The 20,038-nt window shown below is 36.7% G+C and overlaps 1 protein-coding gene across 13 annotated transcripts in view; it reads left to right on the forward strand.

Annotated features, from left to right (window-relative positions):
• Positions 1 to 20,038, forward strand: part of RAD51B (RAD51 paralog B) — a 696,371-nt gene that overhangs the window by 2,187 nt on the left and 674,146 nt on the right. For 11 of the 13 annotated variants that reach the window (XR_012036808.1, XR_012036807.1, XR_012036809.1 and 8 more), the window contains exons 2-4: positions 2,008 to 2,127; positions 3,160 to 3,273; positions 7,997 to 8,113. Coding sequence is in view for 9 of the 13 variants with exons in the window: in XM_072839045.1 (XP_072695146.1) it covers positions 2,008 to 2,127; positions 3,160 to 3,273; positions 7,997 to 8,113 (351 nt within the window). In the remaining 4 variants the exon portion in view is untranslated. Of the gene's footprint in view, positions 1 to 2,007; positions 2,128 to 3,159; positions 3,274 to 6,979; positions 7,196 to 7,996; positions 8,114 to 20,038 lie in introns of those variants that run through there. The other 2 variants (XM_072839051.1, XM_072839050.1) reach the window with 2 other exon arrangements.

The raw sequence follows: 20,038 nt of genomic DNA on the forward strand, positions 1-20,038 counted from the left end.
GATTGTTAACCTTGAGCTCTGTGTGTCAGGCGCCATCCAAATCCTTTAACCTTCTCTACATTCTTAATGAGGTAGATATTTGAATTACCCTTGTTTTACAGATGAGGAAACAAACACCAGGGGGTGAAGTAGCTGCCAACAAGGCCAGGATCTAGGCCTTGCAATCAGTTGTACGACTGAGAGGGAAGTGAGAGACCATTTGGTGAAGGGGCTTCATGCGGTCTTAAGAACTGTGGAATTTATCCCATGGTCTAACGGTTCCATGGGTAGTTGTAAAGGATGACAGTGATAGGTTTGGAGGAAATTTTTAGGTGGCTATCTCTGGCAGGATCTGTGGCACTGACCTGATTTTTGCAGACCAGTTTGATATTTCTTTCTGTCCACTTCCATAACACCTTTAAATGCCAATGACAGACTTACTGCATGACTGTAATTATTTGTGTATACACGTCTTTTCACCTTTTACTGTGAGTTCCCAAAGGGTCGGGAATATGCTTAATTGATTTCCTACCCTGGGGCTCAGCAGAGTGTGTGATTAAGAAGTGTCTGCAGAAGGAGCAGATTAATGATTTTTTTTTTTTTTTTTGATGATTCAGGGAATACCCAGGGGCAGTATGCAATAGTGCAGGCTAATGATGGGAGTGGCCCTAATAAGGCTGTGATAGCAGAGTTGGTATTGTTAAAATTCAGGTAGTTTGGGTTCTCCTTTTTGATTGAATTTATCAGTCTAAATGGTGTTATTGCCCAGAACTCCCTGATTCGTAAAGACACTAGGAAATGATACAGCAGATATCACTTGGTTAATTATTTGAGAAACAATTCAATACTGACAAATTCCCACTGAGAGAAATGAGAGGGATATATTTTGTGTTTGGGAAGTGTGTGTGTATGTGTGCAAGTACAGGTGAATGTGAGAAAGAGAGCAGGGGGAGAGGGTTCGTTTGATTGAGAGAATGTAGATGTTATGTAGGAATTTGGACCATGGTATTGGAAATAAACATGTATCTACATTCTTAGGACTGTACTTTTGTTTCAAAATGTCACCCCTCTTCTGATAAGTATTTTTGCTTTTTCCCCTGAACAGCAAAGAGTTCCTTGTTCTACTATATCCAGAGCATATCTTGCCATCTCAGCCTCTCCTTTGCATGCATTATGAAAGGAATCGGAGATTATGTTCTAGTTCTTTGAAGGCAAATATTTCATGAGCCTCATTTAGCCCTAGTGAGGTTCAACAAGAAGAGTGAAATTTAGTTGCATGTGAGAATGTGAGCAGCTAAGACAATAAAAAACAATTTCAGGTTGTAAATAAGACCTGAACTAATCTCATTTGATTCGGAGATTTACTCTGCCTCATAGAAAAAGGAGAGGTTAAATATGATTATGGACTTGTAGTAGGATGTAATGGTTGAGAGGATAAGCCTTAGAGTGTCAGACTTACTGAGTTGAAATTCTGGATCCACCATTGCTTTTTCTGGTGACAATGAAATAGCTAACATTTCCAGGTTTTAGTGTTCTCATGAGTAAAAATTGGATCAATAATCAAATGTCTAGATAGGGCTGTTGAGAAGATTAAATGTGATAATTTAGTAAAGCTTTGAAACAGTGCCTGGTACATAGTAGGTGCACAGTAAATTTATTATTACAGTGCAATGAAAGTAAAGACTTTCTAAGGAGTGCTGCTTGGAAGTATTCCCTGAAGGTTAATTATATATCCAAATAAAATTTTAAAATGCATTGAAAATCTTAAGATGCTATACAAATGTGAAGTGGTAGCTTTATATTCATATAAGAAATATCAAAGAATTGTGGGAAATGTACATTCTTACATTGTCTTGTTTTTCTGTGTGCATGTTTGGTGGACATTTAGATTCTGTAGCCTTCCTTTATTTTATCAGTAATATTTTAAAAACTATACATTTCATTTTGCAACTGGAGAAGTTTGAAGACTTTTTTATTTTGTAGAATGTTTTGGATAGCCTGTCTACTATTGCTTATATTCTTTTCCAGTGCTTTCCAGGGTTCTTTTTCGCTGCATCCGAAGCCATGAGTAGCAGGAAGCTCAGACGAGTGGGTTTATCACAAGAGCTGTGTGACCGTCTGAACAGATATCAGATTGTTACCTGTCAGGTAAAACTTACGTACTTTTTCTCATGGAGAAACCTTAATAACTCTAAAATAAGCCTGAAAAATGAAAATGTAGCTTTCTAAAAAAATAAAAAGATGAATGATAGTGCTTCTTCAGAAGCCAATTTAAAATAATAGACCACTGAGGTTGTATTTCCAAATGTGACTTCATTTATCCAGATTCCAATATGTTTCCATTTCGGATCGGGGGTGAATACTTATAGCATAATGTGAAGTATACGCATGCCATTTATTTGGGATTTTAGAGAAGTTTTCGTCCACTTGAAAGAATTTTTGCAGTTATATGAGAGGACTCAAATGAGGAGATAGTATTCAAAATGGATAATATCTCTTGCAAGCCAGATAAATTAATAGAATCATTTTCCTATCAATGAATGAGAGAAATGGATAGAGCAGATGTTGCATTTTTAAGCACACTAGTGAACTTCCTTCTTAGGAGGTTAAATAAGGTTTTGTGTTAGGATTTAATCCTTAATAAGACAGATTTTCAGAGTATGCTGCAATTTTTAAAAATTGCTTTGTGTGTTGATGGTATTTCTGTTTCCTCTGTTATACATTTAATAATCCTCATGTTCATGCTTAGAAATACTCTTAAAAGTATGAGATTTAACATTTAATTCTATAGTCAGTTTCATTGTCTCAATTATTAAATACTTCCTCTGAATGATCTTACAGCTTAGCAAAAAACCTATTTCAACCTGACACTTTCTGGTGTGTGTTTGTGCCCAAACTCTAACACAGGGCAGTGCTCATATACACTTGGGTTGGAGGCTGCTGCTATGTGATGTTATTTGGTATATGCTAACTACATTGGAGAATTAGTTAAGTTTATGGCATCATATCTTTCAGTTAAGGCATATTTGGGGGGAAGTACTATAAGAAACATACAAATCTTTGATCTACAACAAGTTATGCTTTATCTACACATGGACAGTGTCCATTGAAAATTTCCTTTTAATTCCAGTATCTTTGTTGCATGTATATGTTTAAAATAGTCTCTTTATGTCTCTTTAGGACTTTTTATGTCTTTCCCCGCTGGAACTTATGAAGATGACTGGCCTTAGTTATAAAGGTGTCCATGAACTTCTATGTATGGTCAGCAGGGCCTGTGCTCCAAAGATGCAAACGGTATATATGTGTATTTTATTATAATTTGATTATGATTTTTATTTTGAGATGATTCTTTATCTCATTAAAATCTTTTTTAAGGAGTGCCTAGATGATGCATTCAGTTAAGTGACTAACTCTTGGTTTTGGCTCAGGTCATGATCTCAGGGTCATGAGATTGAGCCCCACATTGGGCTCCACTCAGTGCAGAGTCTGCAGAGTCTTCTTGAGACTCTCTCCCCCCTCCCTCTGCCTCCCCCTCCTGCATGCACACATGCATGTGCATGCTCTCTCTCTCTCTAAAATAAATAAATAAATCTTAAAAAAAATTAAAATCTCTTTTGGGATGAGGCAAAATCAAAAATAGAGATGAACACCTCAAAAATATTGACTCTCACATCATTGAGTTAGTCCTTTCATGAGAATATATGTGAAAAATTTATGTAGTTTATAAGCTTACGGGAGACAGTTTATAATTATGGGAATGAGGAAGCAGCAGGAAGTTTTTTCTGTGTAGCTAATAGTAATATTTCAAAAGGTCATCTTTGTCTTTTGTTTGGGTAGGATTTGTGGACCTCACAGTTATATTATAATATACTCCTAGTTTTAGTATGCCCTGTCTATGTAATGCTAACTTATCATCATTAGTCTACATCACAGAGTACACATATTGGATTTATGCTTGCTTATTGATTGAACAAATAATACTAAAAACTTTGCTTCATCCTGAGAAGTCTTTTATAACAAATCCTCATTAGGTAGTACTATTATTTTATACTTCCTGTCTCATAACTTTAGCTTTTCAACATATTGGTTTAGTGCATGGTAGACAAGATCTTGTTTTCCCAGAATGTGATGCCTAGAAGTCTGTTCAGTGATTTGCAAATGTATTTATTTGGATGGATTGTAGATTACTTATCTTACATCTTATATTAAAATTTGGTAGCCACTGAGCAATAAAGTGGAGTTCAATTCTATGAAGTTGGAAAGAAGGGATGTTAGTGTCATTTGAAACTTCTGAAATTAACGAATAGATAAAGTATTTTCTTTTGTTCAGATTTAGCTTGTGATCTAGGAAAATACGTCAAATGCAGAGTGGTCAGAAGAATTAGAATTGGAGTTAGGGATTGGCCCTGTCTTACCTTTGTCATTGACCTCAGAGCTTTGAACAGCACACTTTTTTTTAGGGGAGAAATAAGAGGGCTAAAATAGTAAGGGATAATTCTGTGACCAGGTTCAAATTAGTTTGTTGCTATTTTGAAGGTTGTAAAGTACTAAGAAAGTGTTTTAGTTTGATGTGTGTCCTTCGGTTTGGTCAAGATCTGTGGCATATTTCTAGTTAGAGAATTAAAGTCCAGAGTATTTGCAGGAAATTCACCTTTAGTGTCCACTCCCGCAACCACTTCAACCGCAATATCAATACCATTCCAAACACTGGCTCAGAAGCTGTCTTTCTCCTTTGTTCTAAGTTCCATCCTGTGAATTCTGAATCAAATTCTGTCGATTCCAATCTTATTTTAAACATTGGATTAGCTTAAGTCCATTTTTCCAGGGAAGATTTTTTTGTTCATTTGTATATTCCTTTAACTAGTATTTATTGATTGCCAGCCATGTAGTAGGTACTCTGGGAATATTGTAGTGAACATGGTAACATCCTGCCCTCATGCAGCTTACAGTCTAGTGGGAGAAGTCCGACATTACACATATAATTAGGTAAATAATTAGTTGCTTGAAGTAATGATAAGTTCTATCAAGGAAAAGTACAAAAAGCTCTGAAACTTAATAACAGGGTACATTACTTAGTTCAGAGGTCACAAAGGGCTCCCCCTAGGAAGTGACACTTTAGCTAAAACCTGAAGCTAAAACCTTTTTTTTTTTTTTGATATATGAGAACTATTACATTTAAAAAAATAATTTCAATTAACCAGGGAGACAAAACAATGGAACTATGTAGCAAAACACAAACTTTCCAATATATTAATTTATAAACATACTATAATATTATGGAAGAAGACTAGTATTTACCTGAAGAAGAAACTTCAATTAAAACTTCTAATATTCATGTGGATTTTATAAAAACGATATGATAAAGGCAACAGAAATATAAAATAGGGGAGATATAGGCAAAGTTGGGAAGGAGGTGAGAATGGAGGAGTCTGCAGGCAGTGGGACCAGGAAGTGCAAAGGCCCTGTGAGGAGAAGAATAGCACTTACCTGGCAGTAAGATCAGGGTGAAATGAATGGAACATAACGGTGAGGGGCAGATTGGCCTCGGAGATAAAGGTAAAGAAGTAAGCAGGAGTCAGATCATGGGGCCTGCAGACCCTGTAAAGGATTTTGAACTTTATTCCTAGAGCAATAAAAAGTCATAAAAGAGTATAATCTGTGTTTTTAAAAACTCAGTCTTGAACATAGATAAATGATTGAAAAGGAGCAGTAAAATATTTGTGAAGACCAATTAGGTATCTACTTCTGTATTCCAGACAGAAAGTGATTAATGACATGGATTATTAGCGTAGTATCTGTGCAGATGGCATAATGTCAGTTGTTGATGAAAGATATTTAGGAGGTAGAATGAATAGGATTGATGATTGTTTGCTTATGGGTGGTGGTGAGAAAGAGGAAAGTGATAGATGATTCCTTGATTTTTGTTTTGGCAAACTGGGTAATGCCACTTCCTGAGATGAGGAATGCTGTAAGAGGATCAGGCTTGAGGGAGGCAGATCATGAATTTAATTTAGTACTTATTTAATGTAAGGTGCTTGTGAAATAGTGAGTGGAGATGTGAAGCAGGCAGTTCACTGCATGGACCTGGAGTCTGAAGGAGAGGTCTGTAGTAGCAGAATGCATTTGGGAGTCATCAGTGTAGATACGATAATGAGATTGGCATTTCCAACACCAACTCCTGAGCGAAGCCAACACTTTAAGATCAGATTAGATACTGATGTGTCTGAGAAGCGGCAGCCACCAAAGTAGAAGAAAAACTGGTGGGGAGTGGCATACCAAAATATTCCCTTTTGTTTCATTTATGTACATACTGCCATTTCTGAAGTCTGATTCTGTTTGTTCATTTTAGTCTTTTTTTAAATATGTGTCACTAAATCTATTCTAGTGATTACTGTACTTACAGTTGCAAAGGAAGTATTTTAATGTTAACAGAATGGGCAGCCTTTACATGTTTGATAAAATGTCCCCGGACCCACTTGTCTGGCATCAGTCTGATGATATATTGTGGACGATATTTAGATATTTCTAAATCTGATGCATACCACATGCCACAAGACTTTTTTTTCTGTAGCTTTTCTATTTTTTTTATGCACTTGAGTATAGGCTTAGAAAAAGTGATAATCCATGGGTTTAACTGATTTAAGAATTTAATAGGTGAGATTAGATAGCAGTGGGCACATTTATGTCCTATAAATATTAATATGCTGGTTTTCCTAGATCCTCACAGAAATAGAAGAGCCTTGGATTTGATATACAGATTTATTAAGTTGTAAACTTTAAGTGGTTAGAAACTGTCTCTGTTCCCAGAGTTTGTCATAGTATATGGCATGCAGTAGCTACTCAGTATTTGTTGAATAAACGAATGAATGAATAAATGAATAATTATAATCCTGTGGCTTCACCTCAGTTTATTTGGGCAATTTAATAAAATAGTAGTAATTTTTATTTTTATTTTTATTTTATTTTATTTTTTTTTTAATTTTTTATTTATTTATGACAGTCACACAGAGAGAGAGAGAGGGAGAGAGGCAGAGACACAGGCAGAGGGAGAAGCAGGCTCCATGCACTGGGAGCCCGACGTGGGATTCGATCCCGGGTCTCCAGGATCGCACCCTGGGCCAAAGACAGGCGCCAAACCGCTGCGCCACCCAGGGATCCCCAGTAGTAATTTTTAATGTTAGAAATTGCAGAGGCAAGCATTCGTAAACATTGCCAGGTACGTAATCACATTAATCACATCTTTATAGGCCCTTTTTTAGAAGAAGGTAATATTCACAGGTTCCAAGGATTTGATGGAAGTATCTTCTGGGGACTATTTCTCAGCCTACCGTACCTACCTTTAAGCTATTCTTCACAGACCAACCTTGGTTTGAAAAGATAACTTGACCATATTATTCTTTCTTGTTCTTGCATAGAACCCAGACTTCAACAAGGCTCTTTCATGATTTGGCCACTGCTTATTTCTCCAGCCTCATCACTGGCCCCACTGTAACCACACTTCATCTTTCAAACTGTTCTAAATGAATTCTCTCTTTTTTTTTTTTTTGTAGATTTTATTAGTTCCCATTTTCTCCCTTTCCTTGTATGTTCTGTCTCTTTGGCAGGAGCATGCATGATTTCCTTTGTTTAACAGCTATTTCACATTTTAGCTCAGACATCCAGCTCTTCCTGAAGCCTTCCTGGATCACAAAATCCATAGATCAGGTATACTGTCTCTGCGTCCACTTTCCCAGTCATGGCATCTCTAATAACTGTATTGTAATTGCCTGGTTTCCAGTACTGCTTTCAATCACTGGGTGACTCTACGTGCTGTGAGGGCAGGGGCTCTATCTCTTCTGTCATATCCCCATTGTCTGGCACGGTCTCTGGCATGGAGTAAATATTTGTTTAACGAATGGATGTTTGAGGAAAAGAGAGATGGAATGGGGTTCTAGCTGCTAGAAATTGAAATTTGGAGTTGTTTCTGGTTTTGAATAGACACAGAGACTGAAAAGAATGTCTTCTTTTTCTTGCTCAGGCTTATAGGATAAAGATGGAAACGTCTGCTTCTCTCTTGCCCGCATTCTTAGCTACAACCCTTTCTGCATTGGATGAAGCCCTGCATGGTGGTGTGGCTTGTGGATCCCTCACAGAGGTAAAGGAGAAACTTTCCAAACCTCCAATTGACCTATTATCTTAAGAGCCAGGGGAGAAAGATTAGTTGAAAAACAAGAATTATTTCATACCTCAAGGGTGTGGTTCTTCACTTAGTACCTACTATAGGTGTTTGCAAAAATAAAGATACTCAAAATAGTCCTTACTGACCACCTGAAGTTTGCTTAGGTTACTATTTCTTCAAATTCGCTTAGAAAATGATGAATATTATGAAATAGTATGAAACAATTTGGAGGAATTAAAGAAGGAATACTTAATGTATTAGGAGTATATTAGCATACAGAAAGAATATTACTTAGAGTATTAGGAAGGAAATTTTGAAATTTGATTAACGTGGGCAAATCATAGTATTAAACTGAAGTGAACTATTTTTAGTTTCTGTTGTAGATAAAATTTGGTTCTAGGATATGATAGGTTGTGTTAGTTATGTATTGTTGCACAACAAATTACTTCAAAACTGAGTGGCTTGAAACAACAATTATTACTTATTATTTCTCTTTCTTTGGGAGTGGGCTTAGCTTAAAGATATCCGTGGGGAATGCAGTATTTTTTTTATTTTTTTTATTTTTTAAAATTTTTGACAGAGAGAGAGAGCTCGAGTATGAGTGAAGGGAGGGACGTGGAGAAACAGAGTGCCTGCTGAGCAGGGAGCCTGTTGTGCAACTTGATCCCAAGACTCTGGGATCATGACCTGAGCCAGAGACAGACACTTAACCGACTGAGCCACCCAGGTGCCCCTGGGATGCAGTATCTTGAAAGCTTGGTGGGGCTGGAGGATATTTCCAAGGGGGCTCACTCACGTAACTGGGAAGTTGATGCTGGTTGTTGGCAGGAAGTTACAGTTCCTCTCCAAGCAGGCTTGAGTTCCCCATGACATGATGTTTGACTTCCCCAAGGGTGAGTAATCCAAAAGAAGGCAAGTTGGAAGCGGTGATTCCTTTGATGATGTAGCTGTGTAAGTTATACACTGTTAACCTCTGCTACATTCTCTTCCTTAGAAGCAAGTCATTAATACAGCTTATGTTCAAGGAAGAGAAATTTGGCTATACTTCTAGAAAGAAGTGTCAAGAATTCAAGGACTTTTTTTTTTTTTTTTTTAATCTTTCTTCTCTTTTTTTATGGGGGGAATGGGCAGAGAGAGAGAAAGAATCTCAAGCAGGCTCCATGCAGTGCTTGATCTCCAAACCCTGAAATCATGACCTGAACCCAAATCAAGATTTGGATGCTTAACTGACTGAGCCACCCAGGTGCCCTGAGGACACTTTTTTTTTAATTGAATAAGTTTGACATGTAACATTGTATGAGTTTAAGGTTTTCATCATGTTACTTTAATATATTTATATTGTAATATGATTGCTGGTATAGCAATAATTACTATATTACATAATTATAGTACAATATTGTCTATATTCATTAGACTGCATTAAATCGCTATGGCCTATTTACTTATTAAAGTTTGTACTGTTAAACAGCATCACTTTTTTTTTTTTAAGATTTATTTATTTTAGAGAGAGACAGAGACTACGTGTTCAGGTGAACAGGGAGGGGCATGAGGGGCAGAGGGAAAGAATCTCAAGCAGATTCCCTGCTAAGTGTGGAGCCTGACATGAGACTCCATCTCACACGACCCTGAGATTGTGACCTGAGCTGACACCAAGAGTCGACACTTAACTGACTAAGCCACCCAGGCACTGCAGATACCATCACTCTATCTCCCCATCCCCATCCCCTGTTAACCATCATTTTACTCTGTTTTTTTACAGGTTTAACTTTTTTTAGATTCCACATATAACTGATATGCAGTACATATCTTTATCTGACTTATCTTACTTAATGTAATGTGCTCAGGGTCCATCCATATTGTTGCAAATGGGAAGATACCCTCCACTCTCGTGGCTGAGTAATATTCCACTGTGTATGTATGCCACATTTAAAAATCCATTCATCTGTGATGGGCATTTAGGTTGTTTCCTTTTCTTGGCTATTGAGAAGACAGCTGTAATAAACATTAGAGTGCAGATATCTTGGTGAAATCATTTTTATGTCCTTTGGGTATATATATCTAGAAGTGGAATTGCTGAGTTGTATGTAGATGTGTTTTTAACTTTTTAAAGGAACCTCTATATTGTTTTCCATAGTGAAATGGAGGACATTTAAAAGCTGCCACAGGGATCCCTGGGTGGCGCAGCGGGTTAGCGCCTGCCTTTGGCCCAGGCGCGATCCTGGAGACCCGGGATCGAATCCCACATCGGGCTCTCGGTGCATGGAGCCTGCTTCTCCCTCTGCCTGTGTCTCTGCCTCTCTCTCTCTCTCTCTCTCTCTGACTATCATAAATAAGTAAAAAAAAAAAAAATTAAAAAAAATGTTTAAAAGCTGCCACAGTTCTTTTCCATGCAAGCTGCACTGGTGTGCTTACTGGTCCTGGTGTGGTGACTCAGTGGACTTACCTGGATACTCCTGAGGCACTACCTGCTTGAGAATTCTAGGGGCATAGATACTTTAAGCAAACTTGTAAGCAAGAGCAGACTCTTCTTTCTTCTTTTTTTTTTTTTAAATTTTATTTATTTATTCATGAGAGACATACAGAGAGAGAGGCAGAGACACAGGCAGAGGGAGAGGCAGGCTCCATGCAGGGAGCCTGATGTGAGAATCAATCCCAGGATCATGCCCTGGGCTGAAGGGGGCGATAAACAGCTGAGCCACCTGGGCTGCCCAAGAGCAGACTCTTATATTCTGATAGTCATAAATTTAATTGTATATTTTTTTCCTTGAAGATAGGCACTCTGTTTTAGATACTATACCTTATTTTATTTCCTGTCTTCTGAGAAAGATTTAAAAATGTGTGTGTGCTATGCTTTGAGGATGCCTATTAAATGAGTCAGTGAATCTTTAAAAGAAACAAAAAACCCCGGCTGTTTCAGGGTACTGCCACCAGATGGTGCCAGAATCCTATTACCTGTAATGTTTTTGCGCCCTAGCTGGACCTCTGTTCAAATGAGTTTATAACAGCAGTGTTCCGCAGTTATAAACTTATCTAAATAGTAAAAACTGAACTTAAGGAAGATTAAAAAAAAGTTACTTTTTTGGTTTTTAAGTTTTTAAGTTTTAGAATAATTTTTAATGCTTTTTCACTTGGCTTTTGTCAATCTTTCTGAATCCAAGTGGTAGTTATAAGCCATGTTGTTTTGTCATGATCTACTTGGTTGACTTGGAGCATAAATATCCTGACTGCTTATTAGTGGCAAGTTCTTTACTTTCTGTTTTAGTTACAGGTAGTCTATTCAGTTATTTTGGGTTGTTTTTTTTCAGCTGTTTACCTTTTATTAATAAAATTTTACTGTATATTTTATGTATATAAGATTAAATATATCCTGCGTGTGTAAGAAATGGAGTCTTATGACCTGGTGAATTAATAAGAACCAGAGCAATACAAAAACCATTGAAACTAACTGTGAGCTTCTTCCTGGTCCTATCTTTGGCCTCCTATTGAGATGTAATCTGTATCCTTAATTTTTACCATGCCTATAATTTTTTCCTTATAGTTTTCTTTTATTGACTATGTACTTAAATATGAGATATAACAACATTTTACTTAGTTTTGCTTAATTTTGAGCTCTGTTAAAACATATCTCTGTGATTAAATCATATCATCTCTCTTCCATGAATTGTTTTTTTTCACTTAATACTTTATTTTTTTTCCAAGATTTTATTTATCTATTCATGAGAGAGACAGAGAGAGGCAGAGACACAGGCAGAGGGAGAAGCAGGCTCCATGCAGGGAGCCCAATATGGGACTCAGTCCTGAGTCTCTAGGATCACACCCTGGGCTGAAGGCAGGCGCTAAATCGCTGAGCCATTCAGGCATCCCAATTGTGTTTTCTAAGATTTATCCATGTTTTTTCAGGTAGTAGGAGTATAATTTCCTCTCACTGGTGTATCATAATCCATTTTGAAAATATGCCACAATTTATATATCTTTTTTCCTATGAGTGAACATTATCTTGCTGCTAACATAAAAGAGTCCTGGGAAAATTCTATGTCTCTTGGATCACATGTACAGGTATTTCTCTAGGACAAAGATTGGCAAACTATTGCCCAGTGATCAAATCTACCTTGATGCCTGCTTTTGCAAATAAACTTTTATTGTAACACAGCTATCCTTATTTTTTTTTTATTCTTTGCTGCTGTTTGCATGCAGAGTTGAGTTAGTTGTGGCAAAGATCTTATGGTCTTTAAGCCTAAAATATTTACTATCTGGCCTTTGTCTAGGGTATCTACCTTGGAGTGATTTCCTGGTTACAGGCTATGTGCATAATATAACTTTGCAGAATCAGAACACATTGTTTTCCAGAGCAGTTTTGCCTGTCTACATTCCTACCAGTGATGTGCAGGAGTTCTTGCTCCATATCTTCTTGCTTTGGTATCATTAGACTTCTTAACTTATGCCCATCTTTGGCATCTATGATCTTAGTTTTCATTCTTCTGATTACTAATGAGCTGAAAATCTTTTCATAAATCATTTGGTTATTTTAAAAAGAATTTTATTAAGGTACATTTAAATGCTATAAAAACTCAACCATTATTAATTATATAATTAAACTATTCTGGCAAATTTATAGTAAATCATCACCACAGTCCAATTTTAGAACATTTTTATCATCCTAAAAAATTTTTTTTAAAAAAATTTTATTTTTTTTAGTCATGAGAAACACAGAGAGGCAGAGACACAGGCAGAGGGAGAAACAGGCTCCCTGCAGGGAGCCCGATGTGGGACTTGATCCCGGGACTCCGGGATCACACCCTGTGCCCAAGGCAGACGCTCAACCACTCAGCCATCCAGGCGTCCCTTCTTCTAAAGTTTTATATTTGGGTTTTACATTTAGTTTATGATCTATTTTGAATTAATTTTTGTGTGATCTATTTTGAGTTAATTGATAGAGTTGTGTAATATATCTAATATTTCATAATTTGTATAAATTAGAATTATTTGTTTCTTGAATATTTGATAAAACTTGCCTAAAAAATTGGTCTTGATATTTTCCTTGTGGGAAGTTTATTTTATTTTTTATTTTTTTTTCTTTGTGGGAAGTTTAAAAAAATGAAATTAATTCCTTTAAATATTTATAGGACTATTCAGATTTCTTATATCTTCCTGAGTAGTTTCGGTGAATGATATTTTTAGGCATATGCCCATTGTCTTTCCTTTTTCAAATTTATTGTCATAAAGTTATTCCCTGTATTCTCCTTATCTTTAAATTTGGTTTTATATGTGGCTTTATTCTGCTTTTCATTCCTAATATTACCTACTTTGTCTTCTTTGTCTCTTTCTTTTTAAAAAGTATGATCAAAGTTTTGAGTATTATTATAGTCTTTTCAAAAGACCGTGCTTTTTGTTGTTCTTTTCTGGTCCTCTCTATCTTTTCAGTGTCTTCTACTTCAATGATTTCTGTTATTTTATTATTTCCCATGTAATTGCATGTTTTTTGGGATTAACCACAACCAACCCTACCCCCTGCGCCGCCCCCCCGCCAACTTCTTGTACAGTTAACCCATAAACTTTGTTTTTTTTTTTTTTACTCTGAGCTTATAGGCTATGAATATTCATTGCTTCATTTTTTTGTTATATAAAGCATTTTCACTTTTATTTAGTTCTAATGGTATTTTAAAATTTCCATTATGATTGCTTCTCTATTCATGCATTAGAAAATTTTGAATATATAAATTATTTAATTAAAATTTTTCTTTTTAAAATCAGATTGTTAACCTAAATTCATTGGTCAGAAAACTTTACATGATACTGATTCTCTGAAATTTTCTGAAACTTATTTTAAGGTTTAATATGTGATCAATTTTTATAAATGCCCCAGGTGTGATTGAGAAGAATGATTATTCTCTAATAATTTAATGTTCTGCATATGACCATTAAATTAAGTTTATTATTTGGGTTGTTCAAATCTTCTTTGTCTTTACCAAATTCTTTCTCTGCCTGACCTAATAGTAATTTAGAAAAGGTTGTTAAAATAGCTCATTATGTTGTTGAATTGACAAAGTTACTTGTAGTTCTATTATATTTTTACTTAATGTAGTTTGAGCCTATTTTATTGTGTTTAACTTAACACATAGAATAGTCATATGTTTCTAGAGAACTGAATCATGTATTGTGGTTCTTCTTTGTCGTAGTTGTCACTGTTACACATGTACTGTTTAATTAGTGCATATTTTCCTCATTGGAGAATAAATTCCAAGTGGGTAGGGATTATGTCTTTTTATTTTTACTGTTACATTCACAATATTAGCATATGTAGGGGGTACTTAATATTAATTGAGAGAATGAATCTGTTTTCGTTTATTTGAACATGTATACAGGCAGCCTGGGTTCCTCAGTGGTTTAGCACCGCCTTCAGCCCAGGGTGTGATCCTGGAGACCTGGGAATGGAGTCCCACGTCGGGCTTCTTTCATGGAGCCTGCTTCTCCCTCTGCCTGTGCCTGTGCCCCGCTCCCCTGTGTGTCTCTCATGAATAAATAAATAAAATCTTAAAAAAAAACACACTTATATAGTGCTTGTTTGCTGTAATACTTTGGTTCCTGCTATCTCTTTCATATTCTCTCCTTGAGTCTTGGAATAAGCCAAACTTTAGGGATTTTTAATGTTATTGCTATTCTGAGGTATAATATTTATTTTCATTTGTATGCCATTAAATTATCAAAATAGTACAAAATAGTACTATTAAGGAATATGATTTTTCTACTTAATTTATGTTCTATTAGTGAACATCAGGGATTCTTTCATTTTAGGAGTTTTTTTTCTTAAATGTCTTTAAAGTTGTATATATCTAATATCTGTATATCTGTATTTGCATACTTATGGATTTGTTATATATTGCTGCTTAACAAATCATTCCAAAGTTTAGTGGATAAAAACTGCAAGAAATATTATGTTTCTGTGAGTCAGGAATTCAAGAACATCTTAGCTGGTTTTCTGGTTATGATCTCTCATGAGATTATGTCAAGGTATTGGTGAGGCTGCAGTCATCTGAAAACCTGACTGGAGTTGGGGGAAGATGCTTCTAAGATGGCTTGCATATATGGCTGGAAGTTGGTCCTGGCTGTTACTGGAAGGCTCAGTTATTGGCCACCTGGACCTCTCCACTGTTTGCCTGTCTTCATGACATGACAGTTGACTTTCCCTAGAGTAAGAGATCTTAGAGAACAAAGTAGAAATGGCAATGTCTTTTATGGCCTAGCTTTGGAAGATACATGGCATTACTTCTGCTATATTCTATTACACAGACACACCTGTTACAGTGTGGGAGGGGACACAGAAGGGTGTGAATACCAGAATGAGATCACTGGGTCCTTCTTAGAGCCTGGCTATCACTATATATGTGTATTTACATATGTATGTGTGTGTGTCTGTGTATATCTGTGTGTAAGCTTTAAAAAACTTTACATTATTACCTCTCCGTTCTCAGAGACTTTGTGGTAAGCAGAATTCTAAAATGGCCTCCCAAGGATGCTCTGCCATAATCCTGTAACCTGTGACTATGATGAGGTATTCCCGTTATTATGGTATGTTATATGGCACAATTGACTTTAAGAGAGAGGGATTATTCTGATCTACTTCCACGGGCCCTTGAAAGCTGAGCTCTCTCTGGCTAAAGAAGAAGGAGAAATGAGAAAGATTCAAAACACAAAGGTGGAAAGGGCCATGTGAGAAGGAATGTAGGTGGCCTCTAGAAGCAGTGACCAGCCCTTGGATGACAGCCAGAAAGGAAATAGGGAACTCAGACACACAGCTGCAGAGTAGTGGATTGCTCAGCTGGCACCTAGATTTTGGTCCTTAGAGACTGAGCAGAGAATCCGGTCAAGCCCATCCAGGCTAACTTACAGAAGTGTGAGATAAGAAACGGGTATTGTCTTAGGCTGTTAAATTTGTGGTAATCTGTTACAGAACAATAGAGAACTAAATGGTATCAATGGAAATGTCTAATTTTTTTAAAAAGATTTTATTTATTTATTCATGAGAGACACAGAGAGAGAGAGAGGAGAGAGAGAGAGAGAGAGGCAGAGACATAGCCAGAGGGGGAGAGAGAGAGAGAGAGAGGCAGAGACATAGCCAGAGGGAGAAGCAGGCTCCATGCAGGGAGTCCAGTGTGGGACTCGATCCCGGGACCAGGGGATCACACCCTGAGCCGAAGGTAGATGCCCAACCACTGAGCCACCCAAGCATCCTTGGAGGTGCCTAATTAATTGTATTGCATGATCTTTGTTTCTGGTTAAAAGGTCAAACCTACAATCCCCAATATCAGGTAGAAGTTAGATCTGGTGGAGGTGAGAGAGAGGTAGAGTAACTGGTAGAATAAACTTAGATGAGGCCTGGAGACAACTGAGGGAGTAAGAATAAGTCTGGAAACATTCTGGTGGCATTTTTATAGCTGCTCTTTCCTGACTCTAACTTCCAAATTCCCTAATTTCTTTATCCCCAGTTTTGATTGATGTGAACTTCACTGAATCTTTGTATATGCAGTTATAGCGCACCAAGATCAAAAGTAGAACTAGAGAAGCACTACTCATGCCAAAAGCAGAAGCAGCGGAGGAGAAACCAAAGAGAAACCAATTCTGCTGAATCACAGATCAAATTGAACTAGAGGGCTTTGTCCCATTCCCTGAGAACATCAAATTCCTTACTTGTGGAATATATAAGCAGATAATTCTGCATATGTTATTACTGACTATTGGTAGTAAAGATACATTTGAAATTTAAAGTTTAAAAGGTTACATTATATGGAGGTCAAACCACATGGTAGCCTTCTCATAAGGGTATGTACATTAAATCAGTGTTTCTGAGTCTTGTTTTCATTTTCTTCCCTAAGGAGCTTTTTAGTCATTTTCTTTTCTTTTCTTTTCTTTTCTTTTCTTTTCTTTTCTTTTCTTTTCTTTTCTTTTCTTTTCTTTTCTTTTCTTCTTTTCTTTTCTAAATGTTTTTTTTTTAATTTTTATTTATTTATGATAGTCACACAGAGAGAGAGAGGCAGAGACACAGGCAGAAGGAGAGGCAGAGACACAGGCAGAGGGAGAAGCAGGCTCCATGCACTGGGAGCCTGACGTGGGATTCGATCCCGGGTCTCCAGGATCGCGCCCTGGGCCAAAGGCAGGCGCTAAACCTGTGCCACCCAGGGATCCCTCTTTTTTCTTTTCTTTTCTTCTTTCTCTCTTTCTCTCTTTCTTTCTTTCTTTCTTTCTTTCTTTCTTTCTTTCTTTCTTTCTTTCTTTCTTTCTTTCTTTCTTTCTTTCTTTCTTTCTTTCTTTCTTTCTTTCTTTCTTTCTTTCTTTCTTTCTTCTTTCTTTCTCTTTCAAATATTTTATTTATTTGAGAGAGACAAGCAGGAGTGGGGTGGGGAGAGGGGCAGAGGGAGAGGGAGAAGCGTACTCCCCATTGAGCAGGTAGCTTGACATAGGGCTCGATTCCAGGACCCCAAGATCATGACCTGAGCCAAAGGCAGACGCTCAGCCAACTGAGCCATCCAGGTGCCCCAACATTTTCTTTTTCTTTTCTTTTTTTTTTTTTTTTTCATTTTCTTTTTCTAATGAAGTTCCCCCCATGAGATTTTAATACCAGAAATACACTGTATACCTATTTATGTACTGTGTGTATATCTGTGTTTTATACAGTAAAAGCAGTGAAAGAGTAAAATCTCCATTCTCCCCTATCAAAACCCTCACCCTTCCGGTCAAGATCACCCCTGCTGAAAATGCAAAATAAAGTTGCTAATGTCATTTGGCAAAATTAAGGTTGTATTTAAAGGGATCACCAAAAACGTGTTTTCATATTGTAATCCTGAAGTTATTGGACTAGAGAACTGGTCCAAACTCATGTCAATTAAAAGGGATGTGTATCTGCATATCTTTGTTCAAGGGTACCTCTGAAGATTAAACCTGTGAAGCACTGCCAAATCTTTACAACATTTAAGAATGATTATACCCAGATCCTTGTTCTACATACTAAGAAGGGATGTAGCACATTTTAATTTTATTTGTATTTCCTGATTCATTTCTATGCTTTGTTCATGATTTAAGGAGACCAGGTGTCCTCCTTGAGTGGGTCAGTTTTGCTTTGGAAATGACCATTCTACTATCCTGAAAAGCAGGATGCCAGGGTCCTATTTTGGCATCCTTATTTTTCCTCAGAACAGTTTAATATACAGTTCTTTTTCTTTCTTATTGGCAAGGTTAGTTGTGGCCTGCAAGATCACAGGAGCGAATAAGGCAGGGTTGTAAACTTAAATGCCTACAAGGTCCAAGCATGTCATAAAAATGCATAAACAATGAAGTATAAGACATAAATGTTGATTAGTCAGTTTTGACTGCTTATCCTGCTTACTACAGCAGCAAACATTTATTTTTCTTGCCCATGGGTGTGTAGGTTGGCCAAGATGGGTCTCATCTTCAAAATACAGTCAGGTTAAGGTGTGCTCCACGTGTAACAACAACAGTAGGTTTACTAGGGAGAAATTTCTAATTGGCGTTCCTTGACTGTAATTCACTGACATGGTTTGTTTACCCTGCCTAGTGTTTTGAAAGGCAAGATAACCAGGCCTCTGTCCTAATACAGGAGTTTAGCAGTTGTGGTTGATTGGGTCATTGTTCCTAATTCTTCACTCACTTCCAGCTTTAGAAATAAACGTCTTTCTCCATAAAGGTTTCAAAGAATCTTTTATATGGCACATGTTATATGATTGTTAAATGAATGATTATTCCCTTGATATTGTTTGATGTTTTTTTTAACTGTGAGGCTTGGGGTACTTGTCATTTCCGTGTCCTCTTGTGTTCCCCACCCTTCTTCTTTTTTTGTCCCTTGCCATGTATTTGAAAGACAGCAGTTGTTAATATGAAATAAGAGGGAGTGATGGAGAAAGTCCAAGGTATAAAATCTTCCACGTGTTGTAAAGTGATTTAAGATTAAGGTTTTTTAGGGAAGGCAAAGTGCTATCTGGCCTTTCTGAAATTGTCTGAGATTTTGTTTGCTTGTTTTAGGATTTTGAGAATTAGTTATTTTTAAAATGAATTCTGTAGGTCTGAAGGTCTAATCATATTTCTACATAATTGTAGAGCAAATGGAGATAAATGATGGGTGAGGGGTGTCATTAAAAAAAAGATACAAAATTTTCACAAGCTCTTTTCCCAGATCAGAACCAGGCAGTCCTTAAATTTTCTTGGGTGAAGTATTGGCTTGGTGGATGGCCCATCCTGTTGCCTCCACCTTGAATGAGAGGAGAGTTAACTTGGTTTTAGGTCCTAATGGGTCCAGGTTTCACAATCATCTCAATCATTCAGTTTCACTAAAGATTAAAATGACTAGGCTTCATTTTTACTTCAGAACAATTAGACTTTCTTTTCTTGAGATTAATTCTCTTCCTTTTTTTTTTTTTAAATTCTCTTTTTTAAACGAATTATTAATATCTGCTTTCTTGTTAATAGTCGAGTGATCTTTACCACTGGTTATTTCTTTCAGTTCTTTTATTTCTCAGGCGGGGTTGAGGCTCACAATCTAAACTCCATGAAGCTGATTGTATTTTACTGGTGTCTTCAGTGTGTAAGTGGTGTATTCACTGAGTTTCCAAGAAGCAACTAACTGAGACTTTCTGGTTTGGCATGTTCTCTCTTTCTAACCACCATTGGAGCTGAACCTGGGAACTGAACACAACTTGAAATTTTGTGGTTTGGCTGGTAGAATTCAGAGCTAAACTATCTGAAGCTAAAAATTATTAATGTTGAAATGTTTTAACCCACTAAGTAAACCTGAAAAAATAATGAAATTTAACTCCAGTCAGCCCATCAGAATTGCATACAGCATACATTTTTTTGAGTCTAGGAAGAGAGTGAAAAATATATGAAGAGGATCTG

This window comes from Canis lupus, chromosome 9 (genome assembly GCF_048164855.1).
Source record: "Canis lupus baileyi chromosome 9, mCanLup2.hap1, whole genome shotgun sequence".
Lineage (NCBI taxonomy): Eukaryota > Metazoa > Chordata > Mammalia > Carnivora > Canidae > Canis > Canis lupus.